Raw genomic sequence first — 24,885 nt, forward strand, 5'->3', positions numbered from 1 at the left:
AGGAAGAGGGCAGCGCGCCATGGGATGGGTACAATAAGTTTGAAAACATGCCGGAAAACACTTAAAGAAAAAAATGGATTAGAGCTACTGGTGAGTTCAAATGTCTTTTTATTTGCTTTCTTTTTTTATATATTAATGAAAAATAATTGCATGTGTATAAATTAATCTTTCCTACCAAATTTCAATATTTCTAAACATAGGAATGAGCATTAGGTATTCAGATTTCTATGCAAGGTTTTGGACCCTTTCAGATCGTAGTTTGTAGTTTCTTTACACTATGGTTACCTGGAAGCCTGCTGTGTAAGTGACAAGGTGCTATGCAAGCCAGTCATTAAGCTTTAATATCTTTTCACTGCTGTAATGCTTATTCCTATTGCTTTAAATGTATATATAAAACAAAACTGAAGGCTAGTTGAACAAAGATGAATCAATAAGGAATTAAAAGAAAAATGTGACACCAGCTGTTCGCTGCACAGGCTGACATGAGATGACGATGGTGAAGAAAGGGTCAGGAATGGCCGCTTTTACATTCACAAGCATCATAGTTTGTGCTGTTTTGCTTGGACAGGGGACCCCCAAGAGGACAGGTGAGAATGACGCTGTGTCAGTAAGTTTGTTGCTCTGTGCGTATTTCCGGGCTAGCTCCAGCTGTCTCCTTTTATCTCTGTTTTAGGAGGTGATAAAGTGGATCACAAAGATGATCTTCTGAAGGAAATCATCTCAAAATGGAATAAAGAAGCAGGTTTGAAACACCCACCTGAAGCAAACAAAGACCAGTCTTTGCCTTCTTGGGTTAGAGGTATTATGGGGGGTTTAAAAACCCTTTTTCCCACCAAAAACCTGCCTTCATTAAACAAGCCAATAGACAGACACCGTCTCTCTGGATTCCTCTACAACATTTCTCTGTATCTGCAAGAGATGGGCGCCGAGCTGGAGGATGTGCCCACAGAGCAAGATGAGGAACAGCTCTGGGAGAAGGTGCTGCATTTCTTTCTCCAGTCTGAAGGCAACGCAGCCCTGAACCAGTGGAACGGCCGTGTACCACCCAGACCCAACGTTAAAGTGCAGGACTGGTTTTTATCCTTGAGAGGAAGTCCGCACTGGGACTGGCTGCTGGGGCTCCTGCAGAGTCTCATCACTCTGTCAGAGCGTCAGCCCCATAAACCAATCTTGACTTACTTATCACAGAACTGGAGGACGGTGACAGCTGTGCTAGAAGCTACACTTCAGGCTCTTATCAGTGGAACTTATGGCCAGGCCAGTGCAGGTCTGCAAGGCTTCATCTGTGCTCTCAAGGGTCGTAGTGATTGCACCTTTAGTGTTAGCTGGCTCCAGCAGCTGCTGCAATTCCTGGAAACACGCAACTGGAAACCTGTGGTCAGTTTACACCCAGCAGGGGAACCTGCAGGATACAGCAAGGGCCCAAATGTATTTGGACGTTTTAAGCCCTTTAGTCTGCCCCCTGAAGCTATTAGACAGGAGGGGTTTTCAGCAAACGCATCTGCAGAAAACATGATGACCATAGAGGATGAGACAGACTCCATGCAAAGCTTCCTGCTACAGGCTTTGTCTCGTTCAGGCGGGGGAGATCGAGGTGGGCAGCAGGCTCAGAAAAACCTAGCTCTTGTGCAGAGTTTGGATGGGTTGAGGCGAGGCCTTCTGCATAGGGTGGGCAGTTCTGTCTACAATAACCTGAGACAGAAAGTATCACGGGTTACCATGGCATTACTCGATGATGTGAGCAGCCTGGTGGAAGTGCCGCAATCCAACTTTCAGGGCCGCTGCTCCATGGGTGAGTATGTGAAAAAATGTGCTTCACACTACTAACCCAACTGCCAGACATGGCAGGGATCGCACAAAATATTTAGAGTCAGTCAATGAATCAGATGGTGAAGACTTTTAATACTTTAAGATCAGGCTCCAGTTATTAGATCACACAACAAACACTGCTGGTTGTGTGGAATTAATCATGCATTCGGATATGTGGCTTCTGAGAATGCCCACAAAAAATCACCCAAATTATTAAATAACTTAGAATTATTATTATTAAATCATGGACAATTTATTTTCCATAAATCACTGTTGCCACAATTATTGATCCCAAACTAAAATAAATTTAACTGAAGACTTTTTTAAAAGTTATACTTTACTTTTTGAAGTTGATCCAAATGCTGAGGGGCGTTTAATTAGTAATCAATGACTTTCTGCTGACTTTCCATGGCAATAAAGTAAATAACTACTCTCCTATACTTGCCTATATCTGCAGAATAAATAAAAGTTTTAAAACACCTGCAACTGTGAAAAACAACACTGGATGAGGACCCAGGTTTATTTTGCCATCATGCACAGTAAAGAAGATGGCACAGGACGTTGAAAAAAAAAAAACATCTTCAGATCTTATTGTTAAAGTGGCCTTTTGGGGTCATCAAGTCTATAATGTTTTCTGCATGTTGTATGGGAATGATGCTAGAAAAATGATTTTTTTCTGTTCACAAACATAAATGTTTGAGTTTGCCAAACTCTACTGAGACTTTAACTGGAACGGTGTGCTTTGGTCAGAGGAGACTAAGGTAACAAACACTCCAGGTGGGAGTGGATGGGAACCAAAGGATAACTCCAGGGGTTGGACAATGAAACTGAAACACCTGTCATTTTAGTGTGGGAGGTTTCATGGTTAAATTGGACCAGCCTGATAGCCAGTCTTCATTGATTGCACATTGCACCAGTAAGAGCAGAGTGTGAAGGTTCAATTAGCAGGGTAAAGCACAGTTTTGCTCAAAATATTCAAATGCACACAACATTATGGGTGACATACCAGAGTTCAAAAGAGGACAAATTGTTGGTGCACGTCTTGCTGGCGCATCTGTGACCAAGACAGTAAGTCTTTGTGATGTATCAAGAGCCACGGTATCCAGGGTAATGTCAGCATACCACCAAGAAGGACGAACCACATCCAACAGGATTAACTGTGGACGCAAGAGGAAGCTGTCTGAAAGGGATGTTCGGGTGCTAACCCGGATTGTATCCAAAAAACATAAAACCACGGCTGCCCAAATCACGGCAGAATTAAATGTGCACCTCGACTCTCCTGTTTCCACCAGAACTGTCCGTCGGGAGCTCCACAGGGTCAATATACACGGCTGGGCTGCTATAGCCAAACCTTTGGTCACTCATGCCAATGCCAAACATCGGTTTCAATGGTGCAAGGAGCGCAAATCTTGGGCTGTGGACAATGTGAAACATGTATTGTTCTCTGATGAGTCCACCTTTACTGTTTTCCCCACATCCAGGAGAGAGTTACGGTGTGGAGAAGCCCCAAAGAAGCGTACCACCCAGACTGTTGCATGCCCAGAGTGAAGCATGGGGGTGGATCAGTGATGGTTTGGGCTGCCATATCATGGCATTCCCTTGGCCCAATACTTGTGCTAGATGGGCGCGTCACTGCCAAGGACTACCGAACCATTCTTGAGGACCATGTGCATCCAATGGTTCAAACATTGTATCCTGAAGGCGGTGCCGTGTATCAGGATGACAATGCACCAATACACACAGCAAGACTGGTTAAAGATTGGTTTGATGAACATGAAAGTGAAGTTGAACATTTCCCATGGCCTGCACAGTCACCAGATCTAAATATAATTGAGCCACTTTGGGGTGTTCTGGAGGAGCGAGTCAGGAAACGTTTTCCTCCACCAGTATCACGTAGTGACCTGGCCACTATCCTGCAAGAAGAATGGCTTAAAATCCCTCTGACCACTGTGCAGGACTTGTATATGTCATTCCCAAGACGAATTGACGCTGTATTGGCCGCAAAAGGAGGCCCTACACCATACTAATAATTATTGTGGTCTAAAACCAGGTGTTTCAGTTTCATTGTCCAACCCCTGTATGTGGAACAGCACATCATGCCCGCTGTTAGGTATGGTGGAGGATGTGTAATGCTGTGGGCCTGTTTTTCTTCCGAAGTCCCTGGGAACCTTGCTAGAGTGCATGACATCATAAACTCTTTGAAATACCAGGAGATTTGAAATAAAAATCTGGTGGCCTCAGCCTGTAAATTGAAAATGGGTCAGAATTCTATCTTTCCTCTGGGTTATATCAAAAGCCTTCGGCCAAATCAACACAGAAATGGTTCACCAGACATAAACCCAACCTTCGTCAATGGTCATCTCAGCTCCCGGACCTAAATCCCACAGAAAACTCTCGATGGTGTAGAGAGATTAGTCAAAAATCTTTCTCTGTGTATGCCCTAAGCTTGGAAAATGTTATGGAAAAAGATCAAGTCCTGTCCTATTGGCATAAGGTAGTTGGATAATTACGATAGGTCCAGCCTTTTGTTAAAAAACTGGTATTTGAAAATATGTTTTTTTTTACAACACTGAATGAATAAATACACTAAAATTAAAAGTTGGATTGATCCAAATGTTGAATTGCAAGATTATGCTATGGTTTTCTCTAAATATCTTAATCAAGGTGTTCCAATAAGTGTGTAAGGCACTGTATTAATCATTTAAATCCTTTTTAAGAGCTTAATCAGTCTGGCTCATGTTTCACGTGAAAGATCCAGCAGAGAACGCGACAGCGACTGACACTGCTTTAAAATCTTTATCATCATTCAGTCCAGTGAAAGCTTCTGTTGTTGGCTTAGTTAAGCTCTTTATCCTTTCATTGATGTCAGTAACCTTATATCTTGGCCATTGTTAGCCGAACTGAAATGTAGCATCAGTCATAGCTGTGCACTGCAGGAGTCTCCAGCTGCTATTTCTGCCACTCATTAACGTCAATTTTTAAATATTTGCCTCTGATTTTTCTTTTTAAAGGCAATTTAAGACAGCTGATCTTGTGGTAAGTCTGTTTTTTGTACAGTCTGACGGTGTTTTTTTAAATAGTTTTGTAAGCAAAGAAATGTGCTTAATCTAATAACTAATCTGCTCCTGGCTTTGCAGGGGGATAAGACACAATGTGATGTGGAACGCTCAGGCTTTGGGTGTCACTTCTCAGGGTTTCCCAAGCTCACTCCCGTTTCTGTCCTGCCCCTCCACCCAGAAGGAGAAATCACAGTCACACCCACTGCCAGCTCAGTCCACTTCAAAAAAGACTCCGTCTTCACAGGGATCCTTCATACAGAAACAAACTCCTGAACCCTCATCTGCAGGTCCCAGACAGTTCACAGAGAGTAACAGCAAACAGAAAGAGATGGAGTTTTTCACCTCCACAGAAATTCTGGAGGCAGCGTGTAATGAGTCCATCCCAGGGTTGACAGGTGTCTCTAACTTCACTGTATTCCTCTACTGCAAGCTGTTTGAAGGGGAGAACGGGTCAGGCAATCCTGCTGCGATTAATTTAGGGCTCGACCTTCATGCTGCTTGCTCGGACGCAGCCTGGTACCTGTCTGCTGCTGAGGAGGACTTCTTTTGGGTCCATGTCTGCACTGAGTTCTTTGCCCATGAATTCAACAACACGGTGTGTGCCAACTCTTCTTTCTGGCTGCAGAAAGCACAGCAGGTAAAGGATCAAGTGAAAACCTTTCTTTGGGAGTTTGAGCACAAGGCTTGCTGAGGAAATTCATCTCTAATCAAGGGTTTCCACTTGTGTAATTTAAATTTAAGAAAATATAAGTCTGAATTATAAAGGAAAACCCACTGTTTCCTATTAATACTTACTAATCAATGATCATTTATGGATTACTTTAAATGTTTTCTAAACTTCTTGCAAAAGAAGATCCTTCACTTTAAGGGTATTGACAGTCATACGGGCTTTGATAATAACAGCATAACCAGGTGTTTAAAAGGTTTTATTTGACCAGAATTGCCAATGACATTTTAAAACGCCTGGCTGGTAGTGATTAAAGGTGACATCTAATGTGTTCGTGTGCACTGCAAATGTTAACTAACTTCCATGCTGCTGCTTGCAGGCTGCAGCATTGCAGGACTATCATCTTTTTAACCAGACAAGCATTGATGACCTTTGTGCACAGCTGTCAGGAGATGCAACAGTGAGTCCAGAACTCAGTGAGGACTGTCTGGTCCAGCTGGGCAGTAGGTCGCTCAATGCCGAAGCTTTCAGAAATTGCTTCCTTCCCAACAACTCGGTCCTGATCTCATCTCTGTGTGGCAGAGGGTCCCGTGGTTCCCAGCAGTCCCTGCCAGAAGGTAGCTGGGCAGCAGCATACTGCTCCAAGATAGACAACCCCACCTTTGATGATATCTTTAGGGACCCCTGTCAGTACAAGGAATGGACTGTGGAAAGTTTCACCAACTTCACCCTGCTTGAGTTCTGTGGACAGACTCAGGGACTGAGAGAACACATATGTTTAAATGCTACACTCTACCAGCAGCTGGTAGGACTGGTACCACAGTTTGCAGACATCTGTGCAGATCTGTGTGCACAGCAGGAAAACAATAAGTGCCTCCTGCAAAGGATTTTTGACATGCTTCCAGCACCGTACGAGTTTGACACCTCCCAGCTGTGCGTGGAGCCGGCCCCAATGCTGATTGATCTTGTACACAAGCTAAGTGTGTGTGAGATGGATGTTGGAGAGCAAGAAGGGTTTTTGGTGGCGCTGGGGTACGTGCTGCGTGTCTTGGACTTTGTGGTGGGTCTCTCTTCAGGGCTTGATGAAGGGGAACGAGAGGCAAGACAGGGTTTGGGCCAGGCCATCCTCCTGTCCAGCCTCCTTGACAACACGTCTTGGTCCACTTTGCAACCAGAGGCCACCATGAGTGTGCTTCACACCGTAGGAGTTTTCCTGCGCAGAGAGCAGAACGCCACTGTGAAGGAGGACCTACTGAGCTGCTTCAGTGTAAGAGCCACTTGCTCACTTTCTCTTTCTGTCTCCCCCACAAACAATCAGTCAGTAACCTGTTTCTGCTGTGACTTCAGCCTGTCCTCTGGGACCTCATCCAGCAGAATGGAAACTCATCCGCTCTCCGGGTTCTGTTGCAGGTACAGTTCTTTGCATCTATATTTGCATTTTAAAGAACAAATTGGCTCACTCAGCTATAATTTTATTTCACCAGGAGTATCTCCAGATGCCAAAAGACAGCATTCGTTCTCTGGTGATGTCTGCTGAGAAAGATGCTGTGAAGAGATTTATCTCACACATGCATCAAAGTTGGGACCAGCTTCAAGTTGAAACCAGCCAGGTTGGCTCTACAAGATTATTCATTGTGTTAAAGCAGTTCTCGTTGGTTGTCATGAGTAAAACTGTCCATGATGAACAAAGATCAAGAGTTTATTAACTCTTTTATGATGTTTTGTAGCTGTTTATTTGTGGTTAGTGCAGAGTTACTTTAAAGAAGGACAAACTAAATGCATTTATCTTCATTCTCTCTTTCAGGCCTCTCAACAAGAGTTGCAGGCTATGGAAACAATGACAGCTGCTTTCATCCACAAGTTCCCCAGAGTGACCCCGGAGCTCTTTGTGGACCTTTCTCAGTTCATCCCCTTCATGTCAGTTTCTGACATAATGAACTTCCCAGCCTCTTTGATCGTCAACGACAGTGTGTGAGTTACCGGCAGAGGAGTTAATGTTTAATTTAAAGACAACTCCCTCCTTCAACGCTCCTTCTGTTGCTGCTCCTCAGGCTGACGGCCATTCGTGACCACAGCTCAGAGATGAAGTCGCTGCAGAAGAAAGCTTTTGCGAAACGACTGCTGCAGTCGAATGTGGTGGGTGACGTGCCCACATGGCCCCCGTACTTTCTCAACTCCATCCTCCCGCTCCTGCCTTACCTACCAGTGCATCATTTTCAGCAGTTGACGTCACAACAGGTCAGTGAATATTTAACAAAACACAAAAGGAAGAACACTAAATATTGAGCAGAAAAGTCTTCTTTGTGTATTTTAAAATAAATTTCCAACAATAACAAAGAAAACCTATGTGTGCTGTGTCTCTTTCTAATCTGCTATATTATATTTTTATTATATCTAATAATAATGTGTTTTGGTCTTCATTGCTCCCTTCTTAATATTTATTTAAGTATATATTTTTATATTTGTTTTTCCTTTATTTATAGTCTTATGTTATTAGTCTATTAATTTTCTATTTATTTATGTTATTCTTTTTATTGCTGTTTTCCTATTTAGTTTTCTATATTTTTGTTGTTTGTGTGCATATTTGTCTTTTTTTTTTTTTTACAGTTTTCATGATTTGTACATTATTACTACAGTTGTTTTGTTTTTCTTTGGAGCCGTTTGAAGTTTATTTTTCAAATGTTTTTATCAGTTTGGCAAATTTCTAAATGAAAGGCCCCAATTAGCTTTACTGTAATCGTTTTGCCAAAGCTGTTTTACAGTACTGTTTAGGTCTGGTAAATTTATTCACATAAAACAAATAAAAATAAAACAATCCAAAGGCACTTTACATCCAAGTAATATCCAAAAGTGTCTAAATTGGTCCAAATTAATCTGGAATATATCCAGGTGATTCGTGTTGAGTCCAATCATATCATTAGTATCACATCTTGTTGCATACGGTCTATTTCAATCCATACTATATTACAATATATTTAAATTCAACTAAACCTGTAAAAATAAACAATAAATTAATAATTTGAACACATATCTTTCATTCTACCTTTGGTTCTTTAGACTATGACATCTTTAATGCACCTCCTACTCAGGCGTATTTTAGCTGCAATCTCAACATCACTTAGAAACTCCAACCATATTATGATGTTTCCTGTAGTTTCCCTTGTTTACTTTGTTATTATTAATGAAGATTGTTTTAATTACTTTCAGCATTTTATTTATTCTCTCCTCAGCTCTCTCCTCTGGTGGAGTTGATAGGCAACAGCAGTCTGGATGGTGTGAGGGGACGCCATGTGCTACGGACCCTTTTTAGTAAGAGAAAGAACCTAACTGGTGATGACCTGCTGAGGTGGGACTGATTCTTTATTTTTATTTATGTTTGGGTCACTAAAGGACTTACAATAATGTTTTCTGTAACTATGCATTCTGGAGGTCTCCTTCCTTATGTTTTGCATATTTGTAGTCATGTGAAACACTGACACCATACAACATTGCCTGTGTTTTCTATTATACACAGACAGATATTCAAATAATATAAAAAGACAATAAAACCAAAGAAAATACAACTTAAACAAAATTTCTGGTGAGGAGTAAATTGGGACACCCTTACACATATTCTCATTTTAAACGGCTAAAATTACACACACAAGACTGTAGCAGCTTAGGAGTCTGGTAAGGGATTTAAGGAGATCTTAAAAGAATCTGAAATCCGTCTACAGGAGGACATTCAAAATACCGGTCAACATACCCAGGTCTGGCAGTCCAAGAAAGTTCACCCTGAAAGGAGACCTCAAGATACTAAAAGAAGTCTCGGGACCTACAGCAGGTCTTGCTATGGTTGCTATGAAATGGCATGCTTGCATAATTAAAGAGACTGCACATGTTTCTGCACAACTATAATTGGAGGAATGCATGAGGAAGTTTTTGCCTGAAGGCCAGGCCAGGCCAAAGTTCACCAGAGAGTACGCAGACAAAGACCAGAATTTCTGAAATATGTTCTACGGACAAATTAATCTAAAATTGAATTATTTGGCATAAACCAGAAAAAGAGCCTCATGCAGACTTTAAAGCAAGGAGGTGGAAGTGTCATGTTCAGGGATACTTTGCTGCAGCAGAACCTGGCCACTTCACAATGCTTGAGAAAAATATGAGACCATATGTGAAGACAAATCAACAGAGGCAGAACTGACTGGACCCTGCAGCATGACAATGACCAAATACATACCAGTGAATCCACCAAGGACTAGCTGAGAATTACAACATGGAGAGTTCTAGCCTGGGTCTAAGCCCTGATCTTTATTATGTTAAGATGCTCTCATGTCACTTAAACTGAGCCAAACAAGCAAGAAATAGCTGAAACGTCTCACAGCTGATATCAGAGACTAGTGTCTCTCACTTACTACAGGAAATAACACTAGCTATTAGATGTTAGGGTGTCCAAACTTTTTCCTCTGTCAGAAAACACATTTTTGTTGGTAGTTTTTTCATGGTGAATAATTGAAAATTACACTTTTGTTCTGCAAGTGCAATTGAATAACTTTATTTTGACATCTTTATATAAAGATTTTTTTTTTTAAAGAACTGAAAATTTAATGATGTGTCATAATTTTTCTCCACATCACTATATGTCTATTATTAAATGCTGTGAGACATTTGAAAGTCATATTTACAAGATGTGTTTGAACTCACCTTTGATTTGAAGAATAATAAGGTAGGTAAGAATGAAGTATTTTTCCAGATTAGGAGTTCTTGCATGCTACGTGGATCCAGCAGAATTGGGTTTATATCTCCAGGACCCAGCTGTGTCCTCTGCTCTCTGGCAGCAGCTGTCTCAGTGCATTTCCAAGGGGCTCATCAGTGCCAATGGCAGGGTGAGGGGCACACAGTCAGCCACTGGAACTACTAGCAGCATAAACTAGAGTTTGTTTTTATGTGCTGTTATAAGACGCTTGACAAGCTGTGTTTATCTGTGTTTCATGGACTCCACAGCTGTCATCCTGGTTGATCCCAGCAGTATCAACCAGGCTGAACATTAGCAGCGTGACATCGTCTGAGCTGTCTGCACTCAGCGGTTTGCTTCCCCAGTTAGGAGCCTCCTTCCTGCTGTCACTCCCCTCAGAACGTCTGCTGGAAATCTTCTCAAAGCCGGGTTTTCGCACATTTTCACCAGCACAGGTCAGCGGGGACGGAGTGCTTCTTCACACTTTTAGATTCACGTTATCCTGTTCTGCTTTTGTGTCTGTCTTCTTCAGTTCAGTGGATGTAAAATAATGAGCTGAATATCTAAAAAAACAAAAGTATTCAGAAACCTTTCATTTCTTTTCTCAAAGATCCTCTGTGGATCGAAGATGTATGTTACCTTTCCACAAAAATCTGATACTGGTTTTGATTGAAAAGTTCCGTTTGAATTATTTTTTGAGAGTTTTTCGAAATAATTTTAGGTGTTTCTGTTAATTTGTCATTTACTGGACCAAGTACAGATGTTTCACAGATAGAAATCTGACAAGAATGGCAACCATTTGTATTCAGCCCCCTTTTTACTCTGACACACATAATGAAAACATTGCAATCAGTTTTTTTCAGAGGTCGCCTGTATTTTAATTTAATCTCAGTATGAATCCAGCTGGTCTGTAAAGGCTGCAGGGGTGAAGCACCTTTAAAACACAAGAGTAAAAGAGTTAGTTTCCTTTTCTTAAAAAACTTACGATTTAAATAACCTGGATCACTATGAGTCTGCAAAACCTTTCTCAAAATTAGATGTTTTGGCCTAAATACTAAATACTATGTGTGGAGGAAAACTAACACTGCACATCACCCTGAACACACCATCCCCACAGAGAAACATGGTGGTGGCGGCATCATGGCGTGAGAACAATTGTCTTCAGGAGGGACAAGGAAGGTAGTCTGAATAAATGGAAAGATTACATGAGCAATAATGAAAGAAAACCTGTTAGATCATGTAAAAGACTTGTGACTGGAGCGAAGCCTTACCTTTCAGCAGGGCAATGGATCTCAGCAAACAACCAGAGATGCAATAGAATGGTTTAGAGCAAAGCATATTCATATGTTAGAATGGCCTAGTCAAAGTCCAGACCTAAATCCAATTAAGAATATGTGGCAAGACTTGAAAATAGCTGGAGGCAAATGCTCTCCACCCAGTCTGGCTGAGTTTAAGCTATTTTTGTTTTTATATGTGCAAATCTGGCTGAGACATGCCCCAGAATCTGTAACTACTGTTAAAGGCTGTTCTGAATTGACTGAATACAAATGCACGCCACACTTTTTATAAAAAAAAAAAAATCATGGACACCTTTACCTTAAAGTTCATAGTTTTAATGTAACAAAAGTTATAGAAGCTAAAGTGGTAAACCTTAGCCCTGTTTTTTGTCTTTAAAGGTATAAACTATTTTGTTGTATAACATGTTTTTTGATCATCTCCTCAGGCATTTCAGATTTTATCCAAGATCACAAAAGATGACAATGTAAGTAATCATGTCCAAAACATTTGTGCTGACTGTCAGCCATTTGCACTCTCAACACCGTGTCCCTCTCCTCCTGCCAGCTTACTGTGGAAAACCTGTGCAGCCTGAAGCCGTTACTCTCTGGTCTCTTCCCCGCTGCACTCAGAGGCCTCCGGTGGTCTGATTTCAGTGAGGATGCTCACTGTTCGTGCTGGAGAACGCTGCAAGCTGATCTTAGGCCTGGACACAGAGCCATGTTATTCAATGCAATGCAGGAGGTAATGCTGCTTTGTTGCCTTAGAGCATCACTTCTCATTTTATTCTCCTTACTTATAGTTTGCTGAGGACTTTGTGTGATGCTGAATGATGTATTAAAATACAGCATTTTTTTAAGTTTCAGTCTCAATGCCTAAGACGTGTAAAAAACCTGCTGAATAAATTAGATGAATCTGTCATATCAGGAATGGTAGCAGTCTCCTTTCTTTGGTTGTTTGTCGACAGGCTCTGCGCAAAGACTCGAGGAACTTCAATCAGCAGGCAAACTGTCTGTTTCCCTTTGTCCCTCTGAGAAAGCTGATACAAGCCATGAGTGGTGAGACCATTTGGAGAAGCATCAGTGCATACAGAGGTGTACAGTGGTCTCCACAGCAGGTACACATTCTCCTATAATCTGCTTCTGTGTGCAGCCTCACATTTCTTTGAAACGACTACAGTAGGTAAAGAAGAAAATCTTCCCAGCTTGGACTCTTGGTCCCTTAATCTGCAACCCATTGGATATGCTTCAGATGAGCCTTTCAGGATATTAATCCTCCGTTCACATCAGCTGCCATCAAGCTAATTACTTTGGATGTAGTACAATAGTGTGCTGGATTGTGGCATAAATTAATAATGGCTGCCTTAAAGGGATTTTTATCACAGCCAAGAATGTATGAAGCCTGCTTTCACCACCTGTTCTCAGCCTAAAAAGACCTGGATTAATTTAATAAAGATCACCCTTTTCATGTTACGCTGAAATGTACGGCACACTGTAGAAGATATAACGGGCTTATTCTGAACTGAATCTTTAACACGGTCAGATATTTCAGTGATTTTAGAGTTTATCCTAAAGCCAGCACTGCTTCATTGATATAATTTACAACTTAATTGGTATGTTTACTGTGTAGCTGAACTTAATCTAACTGCTAACAAAACAGATTTTAGGCCATGTTTTAGCTGCAAAGACTTGCCTGAAGCAGCTGTTCTCCTGCTGGTATAAAATTATACTGTGTTCTATTTCCACAATCCAACTCCTGCCATGGAAGAGGAAATATTGTTTTCGGCTCACGAGTTGTTGGAAAAAGTGATATTAGAGCAAGACTTAAACTCCTTACAGGTTTGAAAGTTACAACCTTTATAACCTTGCTCCCACGGAATAAAAGGCTTTTAGATCCGCTAAAGCTACTCAACCCTTTGAAAAAAGCTAATTGACTTTATAATAATCTACTATCTGAAAAAAAATGGTCAGGTTTGTGATTAAATAATACAACTGCGGTTTGTATTTTTATTTCCAGGCTTTAGATCAAGAAATAGCTTGTTTTTTAAAGAATCTGGCCAGTCTCAACATATATGGAAAATAAAAAAAAGACAAGAAATAAGGTATCCTGTTTCCAGCCTAATTCTTAAGTGCCTTTTTCTTGTGGAAAATGTATGTATATTTTGCATTAAAACAGAAGAACTACTTAAAGTGGCACTTCTTATTCTTTTTATATTTTAAAGCATTACTTATTTCTGCATATTTTTGTCCAAAGCCTGTAAGGTGCAGGGGCTTAAACAGCATCTCTTGAGCCGTAGGCTGCAGGCTCCTTGCTCTAAGAAGTTGGACAGGAGGCTCCAACCACATGTCAAACCTTGGATCCAGAAATTCCTCATTTGTCCGATCCTGTTTACGGTTTTCATCGACGTAATTTTGGCTTTAGGAACCCGAAGCATCTCATCTTGTTTTTTTGTAGAAGATGTGGTTCTGTTGGCAACTTCAAGCCTTGATCTTCAGCATGCACTAGGGGGGTTCACAGGTAATTGTGAAGCAGCGGGTATGAGAGTCAGCTACTCTCAGTCTGAGGCCATTATTCTTATCCAGGAAAATGTGGTCTGCTCCCTCCTCTTCAGGATGAGTCTGTCTCAAGCAGACGATTTTAAGTATTTTGAGTTTTGTTCACAAGAGGATGGAGCATTAGATAGCAAGATGGACTGGCAATATTTCAGGCATTGCTGTAGTCTATTGTGGTGAAGAAAGAGAGGAACAAAAAACCAAAGCTCTCAATTTACCCATCTGTCAACATTCTGACACTCATCCAGGCTCATGAGATATGGACCCTGACCAGAAGAACTAGATCCCAGATAAAGAAAGGCAGAAAAAGGCTTCTTCTGGGTGAATGGATTCAGCCTTTGAGATAGTGGGAGGGGCTCAGTCAGCCAAAGGGGGCTCAGAGTAGAGCTGCTGCTCTTTGGCATTGAAAGGAGAGAGTTAAGGTGGTTAAGGCATCTGATCAGGATTCCTCCTCAATGCTCTTTGGAGGATTTCCACGCACAATTCACCAGGATGATGCCTTCTGGACAGACCAAGAATTCACTGGAGAGACGATATATCCCTTTTGGACTGGGAGTTTGGGATCACCCAGAAGGAGCTGGAGAGGCATGCTGGGTTGAGGAATGTCTAGGTTCCCCTCCTGGACCTACTACCATGCAACCTAATCTCAGAGAAGTAGAAGACAAGAAACAGGTGGATTGCATTAGATAGAAAATGAAAAGATAAATTGTATATGGAAATACAATGTTTTCTCAAACTGTTTACAGATTTTGTTTTTTTGTATTCAAATGGTCAGTCAAAGGTACATTAATCTCTTTTATTTATGCGCAGGCTCAGTTTCTGTTCAGACAGATCCATGAATTCAAAAATATCACCATCAAGATGGTGAAGTAAGTCTGACCTCCTGCTTTCGACCCAGCAACATAAACACTCCCAACAGTCACTTTCAGGGCAGACACCCATTAATAATCTACAATGACTTCTCTGCTGCCAACAGTGGTCTGGGTTATATTGGCGCTGGAATGAGTTGCGACTTTTTGAGGCGTTGGATCAACCACACAGATTTTTTTGAGCTGCTTCAGTTTGTGAGTGAACTGCCTGGAGGTCCAAGGCCAGCTCTGGTAGGAAGCAAACCTTTTCCACAAGGCCAAAGAAGTTAATGTTACTGTAAAAAATGCACCAACAGTTAATAATTGATGTTTAGGCTATTTTTATTGCATTAACAGCAAAAATGCATTGTGGATGAACTACAGAAACAAACTGAAATTGACCTCAGTTCTTTGAATCCTGGATTTGCAGCATCATTACCGTAAGTGAACTATGTATTTTAACATAAGCATTGCTCATTTCTCCAATAACTACATTTGAACCTGTTTGTTTCTTTTCTAGAATCACAATGGTAGAGAGTCTGTCTAATGCATCTGTCAGAGCCATTCTGAGCCACATTCAGCTTCATTTTCTTGATTTCCTGAGACTGCCTCATTATAAACAGACAAATTTAGCCGAGAAGGCCTTGTCTGAGCTGGTAAGGCACCTACGGTAACTTTCCAAATACCTTATTTACTGCAAGATGTAAAAATGGTTGCAAAGTGCAAGATGTTTTAGATGAGAAAGTGTGATCAGAAACCAGATGGTGGGGTAATTTTAAACACTAATTGGTGGAGTGGGAAATCACAGGTTTGTGTTAAGATAATTGAAGTGATAAAAAGCTCCCATGACAAATCAGAGAAAACACCAACTCAGAAACGATTTTCTTGGTAAATCTAAATCAGGAGTGATGAGCAGTCATGTCATAAAATATTAAAAATTGAATTCTTTAGCTAGGAAACAGATGGAGAAAGAGATTTAGAAGCAGTCTCCACCTCTCAACAACTTTCCACTAAAGTGTAATGATAACATTGTGAACTTGAACTAATCCCGTCATCTTTGTGTTTGTGCTGTTCCACAGAGCTCTTCTCCGGCTGAGGGGAAGATTGATGGCACCCTTCTGGATGTCCTGGGGCCTCTGTTGCCATTCCTGGACAGAGACAGTGTGGCTCTGGTGGACAGAGGAGCGCTGGCTCTTCGGCTGGAAGAGATCAGGAGTTTCTGCCTACCCAAAGAGGCACTCAGAGACATTGGTGACCTTCTGACTCAGAGAGACCTATTCGGGTAAAACATTTTCTGCAGCACATTTTGGTTTCTGTGAGGACATTTGTTAGCTGCACATACAGGGCCTAGAGGTAGAGTGTCTTCAAAGAGTATTTTTATGTCTTGCCACAGATTTTCAGTTGTATTTATATCTGAACCTTTAGTGGGCAATTTCAACACATAAACATGTTTTGATCTAAACCATTCCCTTGCGGCTCTGGCTTTAATGTAGTTGTCTTCCTTAAAGGTGAACCTCCACCCCAGTTTCAAATCTTCTGCAACTTCTAACATGTTTTTATCTAGGATTACCCTGTGTTTACTCCAGCCATCTCCCCATCAGCTCTGACCAGCTTCATTGTCCCTGCTGAAGAAAAGATGCCCTATAGCATAATGCCACCACAGTGTTTCAATATTATGTGCAGCGCTACTTTTCCTCCTCACATTGCATTTTGATAGACTGAAAAGTGAAATTTCTCTCTCATTTGACCAAATCATTTGCTACGTGTTTATTGTGACCCCTACATGAATTTCTACGATGCTCCTCCTGCTATGGCTTTCTTCTTTTAACTCTTCCACAAATTTGTGAAATGCACAGCTAGAAGTTGTCCTCTTAACAGATTCTTCCACCTGAGCTCTGGATCTATGCAGCTCCTCCAGAGACATTATGGACCTCCTGGTTGCTTCCATAATTAATGCTCTCCTTGCTTAGCCTGTCAATTCAAGCTGACAACCATGTCTTGGTAGGTTTGCAGTTATCCCAAAACCTCTGAGGCCTAAGATTAAACTAAACACACGTAAACTTTATTTACTAATTAATAATAGACTTCTGGTGGAAATTGGTATCAGTGGATATTATTTAGGAGTATCAGAGTAACAGGAAATGGGTGTGAATTCTCTCCAGGTACTCCAGCTTCCTACCATATTCCAAAAAACATGACTGTTAGATTATTTGCCCTTAGGTATGAGTGTGTGTGTGCATGGTTGGCCTGTGATGGACTGGTGACCTGTTCAGGGTGGAACCCATTTCTCACCCCTGGATGGATGGATGTAGACTCGCATATGAGTTTAGTTTGACTGAAAATCTTGTCAGCAATCTAACAGAATGCCTAGAAGTATTCTGTGCTTACATATAGATACTGTTTAAATAAAGCAGCAGTAATGATAACATATATGTGGTTGTTTACCAGAGATCCGTCTAAATGGCAGGTTGGGGATGTTGAGCATCTGGGCAGGTTGGTGTTTGCTCTCTCAACAAAGCAGATCAACACCATTCCCCTGGTAAGGGTCTCAAATGAACTGATCTTCATGAATCAGTATTTAACTAATTCAGATGAATTCTGTCTGTGAATTTATGATCTTTCTTGTATTGAACAGATGGTGTTAAATAAGACCACAGTGGAGCAGATTCTGGTGGGTCAAAAGCGCTGGGAGGAGAGTCTTATAGGTGGAATTTGTATTAGTCGGTGTGTGGACCAACAGTACCGCAGAAAGCAGACATGGAGTCTAATTCGAGGAATTGTTAAACCACGAAGCAGGAGGGCAAAAAGTATACTTCCAATACGCTGAATCTAACACATTTTACACTTGAAATTAGTTTTATCATAATAATGGATTCACCTGTGTTTTAATCAGTGCCAGTTCCGAGCTGTGCAGACATCAGAGGAACGTTCCCGTCTGCTTGGACCCCTGCCCAGCTCCGGCGTATGTCCATAGAGGAGCTGAAAGTGTGTGTGGAAGTTGTTGGACAGGATCTGTCCCTGAGCTCTGCGCAGCGGCGGTCGTTGTGGGTGAAACTCAGGCAGGTCAGAAAAACTCCAGCAACATGAGACAACAATGCTTAAACAATAGTTCATATAAATTTAATCTGCAAGCCGTTTGCACACATAGTTTCTCCTGCGACATGTCGAATTACAGCATGTTCTGTAGTGTTGATTACACAGATGCAATCCAGCACCCAGAATTAATAAAAATCTCATAATTTAGGAGATCTCTAAAGGCTGTAGCTGATCTATGTCTCCTGTGCAACTCCCCAAAGCATAAAAAATATTAAGACACATAACTTATCAAGATTTACCACACATGACTGGTAAAAATATACATTTCTTTTGTATTTTTTTAAAATAGATATAAGGTAATAGTCAGAGGAACAACTTTTAGACACAAAGGCTTGTACATTTTCATATGTTTTCACATTTTACCATGTTACAACCACACATTTAATAGACCAAAAAGCAGCACACGACTATAAGGTGGAATTAAAAGGATACATAGTTTTGAAAATTGATTTGAAGTGTGGTGTGCATATGTATTTAGCCTTTCTGAGTAGCTACTTAGAACAATCTTTCTTTAACTACCTTTCTAGAACAGCTGTGTGTCTTTTGGGGGATGTCTCTACCAGTTTTGCACATCTAGAAATTTAAAATTCTGCCTAATCTTTGCAAAATGGATTAAGATGAGTCAGGTAGGACAGGTAGCACCTTTAAACATCAGTTTTCAAGCCTTATTACAGATCTTCTATTGTTTCTATTGCCTTCTATTGGTCTAGATTTGGAATGGACCATTCTAACACATATTTTCTGCAGCTTTGTCAGGTTTCTCTCCACGACTGTCTTTCATATAGCTTCATCCATTTTCCAACCAACTCCGACCAGCTTCCCCGTCTCTGCTGAAGAAATACATCTCCACAGCATGATACTGTCACCACCATGTTTCACTGTGGGATATTTTGTGTTCGCTGTGATGTACAACTAATAGTTGCCCTGTCATATAGTTCTCCCACCTGAGCTGCAGATCTAAGCAGCTCCTCCAGTATTACTAAGAGCCTCTTGGCTGCTTTTCTGATTGATGTTTTTCTTGTCAACCCTTGTCAACAGTTTAGGTGGACAACAGTGTCTTGGTAGCTTTGCAGTTGTGCCATATTCTTTCCATTTTTAAAAAACAGACTGAAGAGTGCTTTGTGAAATGCTCTAAGTTGTTTTATTAGCAAATCCTGCTTTTAACTTCTTCATAACGTTCTGCCAGACCTGTCGGATGTGTTCCTTGGTCTCCATGAAGTTATTTGTTCATTAATGTTCTAAACCTCCGAGGCCTTCACTGCATAGTAATGTTTATACTGAGGTTGAATTACGCAGAGATGGATCTATTTACTAATTAGGTGACTTCTGAAGACATTTTCTTCTACATAGGCGCATTAGAGTAAAAGGAAGTAAATATAAATATATGCAAGCATAGATTTTTATGAGTTAAAAAAATCAAAAAACCATGATAAATTACATTTCTTTTTTGGGTTGTAAAGGGTGTGGATACTTATTTTATTCTGTGGATGAACTTTGCTTCATTTAATCCAGTCCTTCAGTCCGGTGAGGGAGCTGAGAGCGGATCAGGTGCTAGCTCTGGGATCAGTGGTGACAGAGATGGGAGACAGAGAGCTGCAGGAAACCAATCTCACTGATCTGGGCGTGCTGGCACATCTGGGAACACTGACAAACTGGACTCGTCAAAAGGTAGGTTCCTCTATCCAGATCTGAAACTTGATGAAAGCTTGAATTTGTCTAGTATTGGTTATTAAATGCTAATGTTTACCTTTCTCAGATGAGAGCGGTGGTTTTAAGTGTGATGCAGAAAAGCAGAATGAAAGTAGAGCAGTTAACCGTTGTTGATTTGGCAACGCTTGGCCATCTGATCTGTGGTCTGCACCCCTCGGAGATCAAACGCCTGAGCCCCTACAACCTTAGGTCAGTCATTTAAAAAAAACAAAACAATTATTGACAATGTCACAAAAAAACAAATAATCACCCGGCATCTGATAAATACATATAATTATGTGATTAGTAGAAGGATTACTAGCACTGAAACCATTTTGATAACAGAGTAACAGACTGATTCTAGAAGATATAATAAATAACTTTAAACATGCATACTGGATCACTGGTGCCATATCTATACCACAAATTTCAATCAATTACTTTGCATATACTCAGAGAGAGATAAAGTGCATAATCATTTCCTCTCAACCTGCAGCGTAGCTGTCCTGTTCCTGCGGGAAAGCTCCCTGCCCTGCACAGAGCAGCAGATGGAGGCGCTCACAAACTGCTTGGCCAGAGCGGAGGCCTTTGGTCCTGTCAGTGCTTGGGGGCCGGAGATTTTCACTGAAATCGGGACACTTGCAGGTACAGTGGAGCATGGTATCCCTCAGGTTGCAAACTTTCTGTGCACAAACTTTTAAAATCCGTTTATTTTCTAAGAGTTAGAAGGGTTATAGTTGAAAATGGCAGCTGTTGGATAGATAGGACCAATTAAAACAATCCCAGAGGGTTAAGGAGAAACATTATTTGCCTGACTTCTGTGTTTGTGCCTGTTTCCAGCGGGCCTGCCTGATATAGTGCTGTCAGCTCTGCTGCAAGAACAAATGGAAGGAATCACCCCTGAAGCTGTGGCACTGATGTCTCCGAAAAAGATGGCAGTGAGTTATACTTGTTATTAAAAAGTTGTTGGTACCGTTGAGCTTGCAGTATCAATGCAAGCTAACAGGCATGTTATGACACAAACGGCAAAATATAGCCTGACATGTATAAGCTGCAAACTATAAAAGAATATATTGCAAGGGCCAAAATTGATAAAATTTTAATAAAATGTAAATTCTAACCTCAAATAAATACATTTGAATTCATCATATGTTCATTGCATATATAATTATTTGTAGTATTTATTTAATGATTTTCAAGTCCTGCATTAGTGGTGGGGTCTATTTAATGAGTCACAGTGACGGTTTAAATTATTTCATAATAGGCTGTAGTAAAGGAAATAATAACTAATTATTAATAATTTTAGCAAATAATAAAAGAAAGTTTAAAATAATGATTTATACATTTAGTCATTTAATTTTATATTTGATAAATAATGCACACGTTTTTATACAATGAGATATTCATATTATTTTATTTTACCTGAAAAGCTTGAATTTTTGAATTGTGATTCCCTAACCTTGGGGATTTGCATAAACTTTTACAGGCATTTTATTCAAATCCTTTTTTCTAACTCATTAAACAAGCTAACTTAAGCAATTTCATGGGTTTTCAAAACTGGAATGAACATTTTTTTATTTCACATAAATAATTTAGAGTTGAGTTACCAAAATAAATAATAATAATATTCATCTTTTTTCTTGAGATGCATCTGTATTTTGATGCAACATCTGCTTCATTTCTGCACTGGACTGCTCGAAATATGGGGAGATACAAACATGTTGATCAAGTACAGCAGACAGGTGCAAATTGTGCCTATTTTTTGCATTTAGTTGCAGTTTTTCTCTCTTCAGCCACATACACAGCAGATGCAGAAGTAATCAAAGATGTAGAGAAAAATATTCCCTCACAGAAAAGTTTTGAATGCTCTGCTGTAGATTTTAAAAGATGATAGAATAAATACCATCATTCAAGGAGAAAAAGCATGGATTGATAAGCGATAAAAAGTTTTATCAGGTCTCAACCTCAGTCCTACAGCTGAGTGGGACACAGATTCCTCAGCCAGTTTATGCAATGAGGACCAAATCTACTTTACAGACTCCATTTATTTAGGTTCTGTTTATAACATTCTGCATGTGAAGAACTATCAGAATCCAAAGTAGTCAGCTCTGATTGTATTTTACATTAATATACAGGTCCTTCTCAAAATATTAGCATATTGTGATAAAGTTCATTATTTTCCATAATGTCATGATGAAAATTTAACATTCATATATTTTAGATTCATTGCACACTAACTGAAATATTTCAGGTCTTTTATTGTCTTAATATGGATGATTTTGGCATACAGCTCATGAAAACCCAAAATTCCTATCTCACAAAATTAGCATATCATTAAAAGGGTCTCTAAACGAGCTATGAACCTAATCATCTGAATCAACGAGTTAACTCTAAACACCTGCAAAAGATTCCTGAGGCCTTTAAAACTCCCAGCCTGGTTCATCACTCAAAACCCCAATCATGGGTAAGACTGCCGACCTGACTGCTGTCCAGAAGGCCACTATTGACACCCTCAAGCAAGAGGGTAAGACACAGAAAGAAATTTCTGAACAAATAGGCTGTTCCCAGAGTGCTGTATCAAGGCACCTCAGTGGGAAGTCTGTGGGAAGGAAAAAGTGTGTCAGAAAACGCTGCACAACGAGAAGAGGTGACCGGACCCTGAGGAAGATTGTGGAGAAGGGCCGATTCCAGACCTTGGGGGACTTGCGGAAGCAGTGGACTGAGTCTGGAGTAGAAACATCCAGAGCCACCGTGCACAGGCGTGTGCAGGAAATGGGCTACAGGTGCCGCATTCCCCAGGTCAAGCCACCTTTGAACCAGAAACAGCGGCAGAAGTGCCTGACCTGGGCTACAGAGAAGCAGCACTGGACTGTTGCTCAGTGGTCCAAAGTACTTTTTTCGGATGAAAGCAAATTCTGCATGTCATTCGGAAATCAAGGTGCCAGAGTCTGGAGGAAGACTGGGGAGAAGGAAATGCCAAAATGCCAGAAGTCCAGTGTCAAGTACCCACAGTCAGTGATGGTCTGGGGTGCCGTGTCAGCTGCTGTTGTTGGTCCACTGTGTTTTATCAAGGGCAGGGTCAATGCAGCTAGCTATCAGGAGATTTTGGAGCACTTCATGCTTCCATCTGCTGAAAAGCTTTATGGAGATGAAGATTTCATTTTTCAGCACGACCTGGCACCTGCTCACAGTGCCAAAACCACTGGTAAATGGTTTACTGACCATGGTATCACTGTGCTCAATTGGCCTGCCAACTCTCCTGACCTGAACCCCATAGAGAATCTGTGGGATATTGTGAAGAGAACGTTGAGAGACTCAAGACCCAACACTCTGGATGAGCTAAAGGCCGCTATCGAAGCATCCTGGGCCTCCATAAGACCTCAGCAGTGCCACAGGCTGATTGCCTCCATGCCACGCCGCATTGAAGCAGTCATTTCTGCAAAAGGATTCCCGACCAAGTATTGAGTGCATAACTGTACATGATTATTTGAAGGTTGACGTTTTTTGTATTAAAAACACTTTTCTTTTATTGGTCGGATGAAATATGCTAATTTTGTGAGATAGGAATTTTGGGTTTTCATGAGCTGTATGCCACAATCATCCGTATTAAGACAATAAAAGACCTGAAATATTTCAGTTAGTGTGCAATGAATCTAAAATATATGAATGTTAAATTTTCATCATGACATTATGGAAAATAATGCACTTTATCACAATATGCTAATATTTTGAGAAGGACTTGTACATCAATACAGGATGGCTTTCCCCTAAATGCATGCATCACACCTCATTTAAATGTGAGCAAGCTGCTTCAGAGCCTTTCTGAGGACATCCAATCTATGGTCTGCAAACATTTACTGTGTGCAAAGCAGCTTTGTGAATTTCTACAAGTGAGTTTAACTTTTCATGACTTGATTATAATATGACTAACTGTATGAACATAGGTTTGTATGTGTAAAGATTAGACTTCGCAGGAATAGTTGTCACTTGCTGAAAAACGTCTAAATTGTTTCAGCTTAAGTGGAAAACCATTTTTATTGTGACTTTGCTGAAAAAGTCCAAAAAAGCAGAACTGTGAAATAAGGAAAACTGTGTTTGAAAAGAAAGAAATTATGTTGCTGCATTTAGAGACAACAATATTCTGCCAAGATCACACTTAAATGTTGAGATGTGAAAACAAAAACTACAGTAAGAATTAAACTTTAATCGAATAAAGTGTGTCTACACAAGAATAGTTTTAAGAAGAAAAATGTTTTGGAAATGTTGAAACTATAATCCTGCCCTTAATTTAGCTGAGATGATGTCCTGTCTGCTCATTAAACAGGACAACCATGAAATGTTTCATGAAATGAAGCAGTTTAGTAGGGAGCAGTCAGCTACTGAACATGTTTTTCTTTAGCGGCTGACTTGCCCTGGGCAGTCAGACTGTGAATGCTAGCACAATGTTTTTTCTTTTGCCTCGAGTGTGAAATAAATCATACCACATTCGATGAGTGCGTTCAGAAATCTCTGCAGCGTACCGGTTTGCTTGTAACTCTGCTCTGATCTGAACACTTTAAGCAGGATAATTATGTGTCAAGCAATACAAAGTCTAACACATGGACACTATTTAAGAATAATGTAAAGGTAACTGAAATGTTTCACCAATATTTACTGTGTTATTTGTTTTGTGTTGCAGGTGGTGTTCAGTGCAGTACAGTTGTCATGGCTGAATGTGGAGCAGGCGTGGGCCGTCACAGAGGAGCAGTGGGCAGAGCTGGACGCAGAACAGAGGCATGCTGTTGGACTGGCTCGGTATGAGGGAGACGTCCTGATGGAGCTCAGAGGTGTGTTTTTCTTCACACTGCAGCCAACCTCCCTCTCGTAATGAGTCTGTTTGTGTCAAACCTGTGTGACCTCAGTTGTGATGAATTCTGCTCCTTCTTTTCTGCAGGGCGAAACTCTGCTCCATCAGCTCTGCACCCGGACAGCTTCGCTTTATTCTCATTGGCTCTGTGCCTTTTGTTAGAGCAGCTAATTTAAAACAATGGAATAAAATTTGATTTTGACATTGACTTCTGCAGGTATTATATTTGTACTCCAAATAAATATTTTAAACTACCCCACTCTTCATTGTAATGGCGTCTGAATTGACAAAGATCTCAGATGTGTTTTGCAGCTTCATATGATTCAC

At 40.6% G+C, this 24,885-nt stretch overlaps 1 protein-coding gene across 1 annotated transcript; it reads left to right on the forward strand.

The window, feature by feature from the left end:
* The first annotated feature begins 493 nt into the window (after positions 1-493).
* On the forward strand, positions 494-24,817 carry LOC124866621 (stereocilin). Its single transcript, XM_047362499.1, has 29 exons — positions 494-587; positions 674-1,792; positions 4,821-4,845; positions 4,947-5,505; positions 5,915-6,802; positions 6,883-6,945; positions 7,020-7,145; positions 7,340-7,506; positions 7,587-7,773; positions 8,766-8,881; positions 10,271-10,403; positions 10,522-10,707; positions 11,976-12,014; positions 12,095-12,271; positions 12,495-12,644; positions 14,890-14,948; positions 15,056-15,179; positions 15,285-15,367; positions 15,448-15,583; positions 16,007-16,209; positions 17,376-17,466; positions 17,563-17,734; positions 17,821-17,990; positions 19,536-19,691; positions 19,780-19,922; positions 20,209-20,357; positions 20,553-20,650; positions 24,391-24,538; positions 24,646-24,817. The coding sequence occupies exons 1-29, from the start codon at positions 494-496 to the stop codon at positions 24,732-24,734; spliced, it is 5,850 nt and encodes a 1,949-aa protein (XP_047218455.1). The 3' UTR covers positions 24,735-24,817.
* The last annotated feature ends 68 nt before the right edge of the window (positions 24,818-24,885 follow it).

Source organism: Girardinichthys multiradiatus, chromosome 4 (assembly GCF_021462225.1).
Source record: "Girardinichthys multiradiatus isolate DD_20200921_A chromosome 4, DD_fGirMul_XY1, whole genome shotgun sequence".
NCBI lineage: Eukaryota > Metazoa > Chordata > Actinopteri > Cyprinodontiformes > Goodeidae > Girardinichthys > Girardinichthys multiradiatus.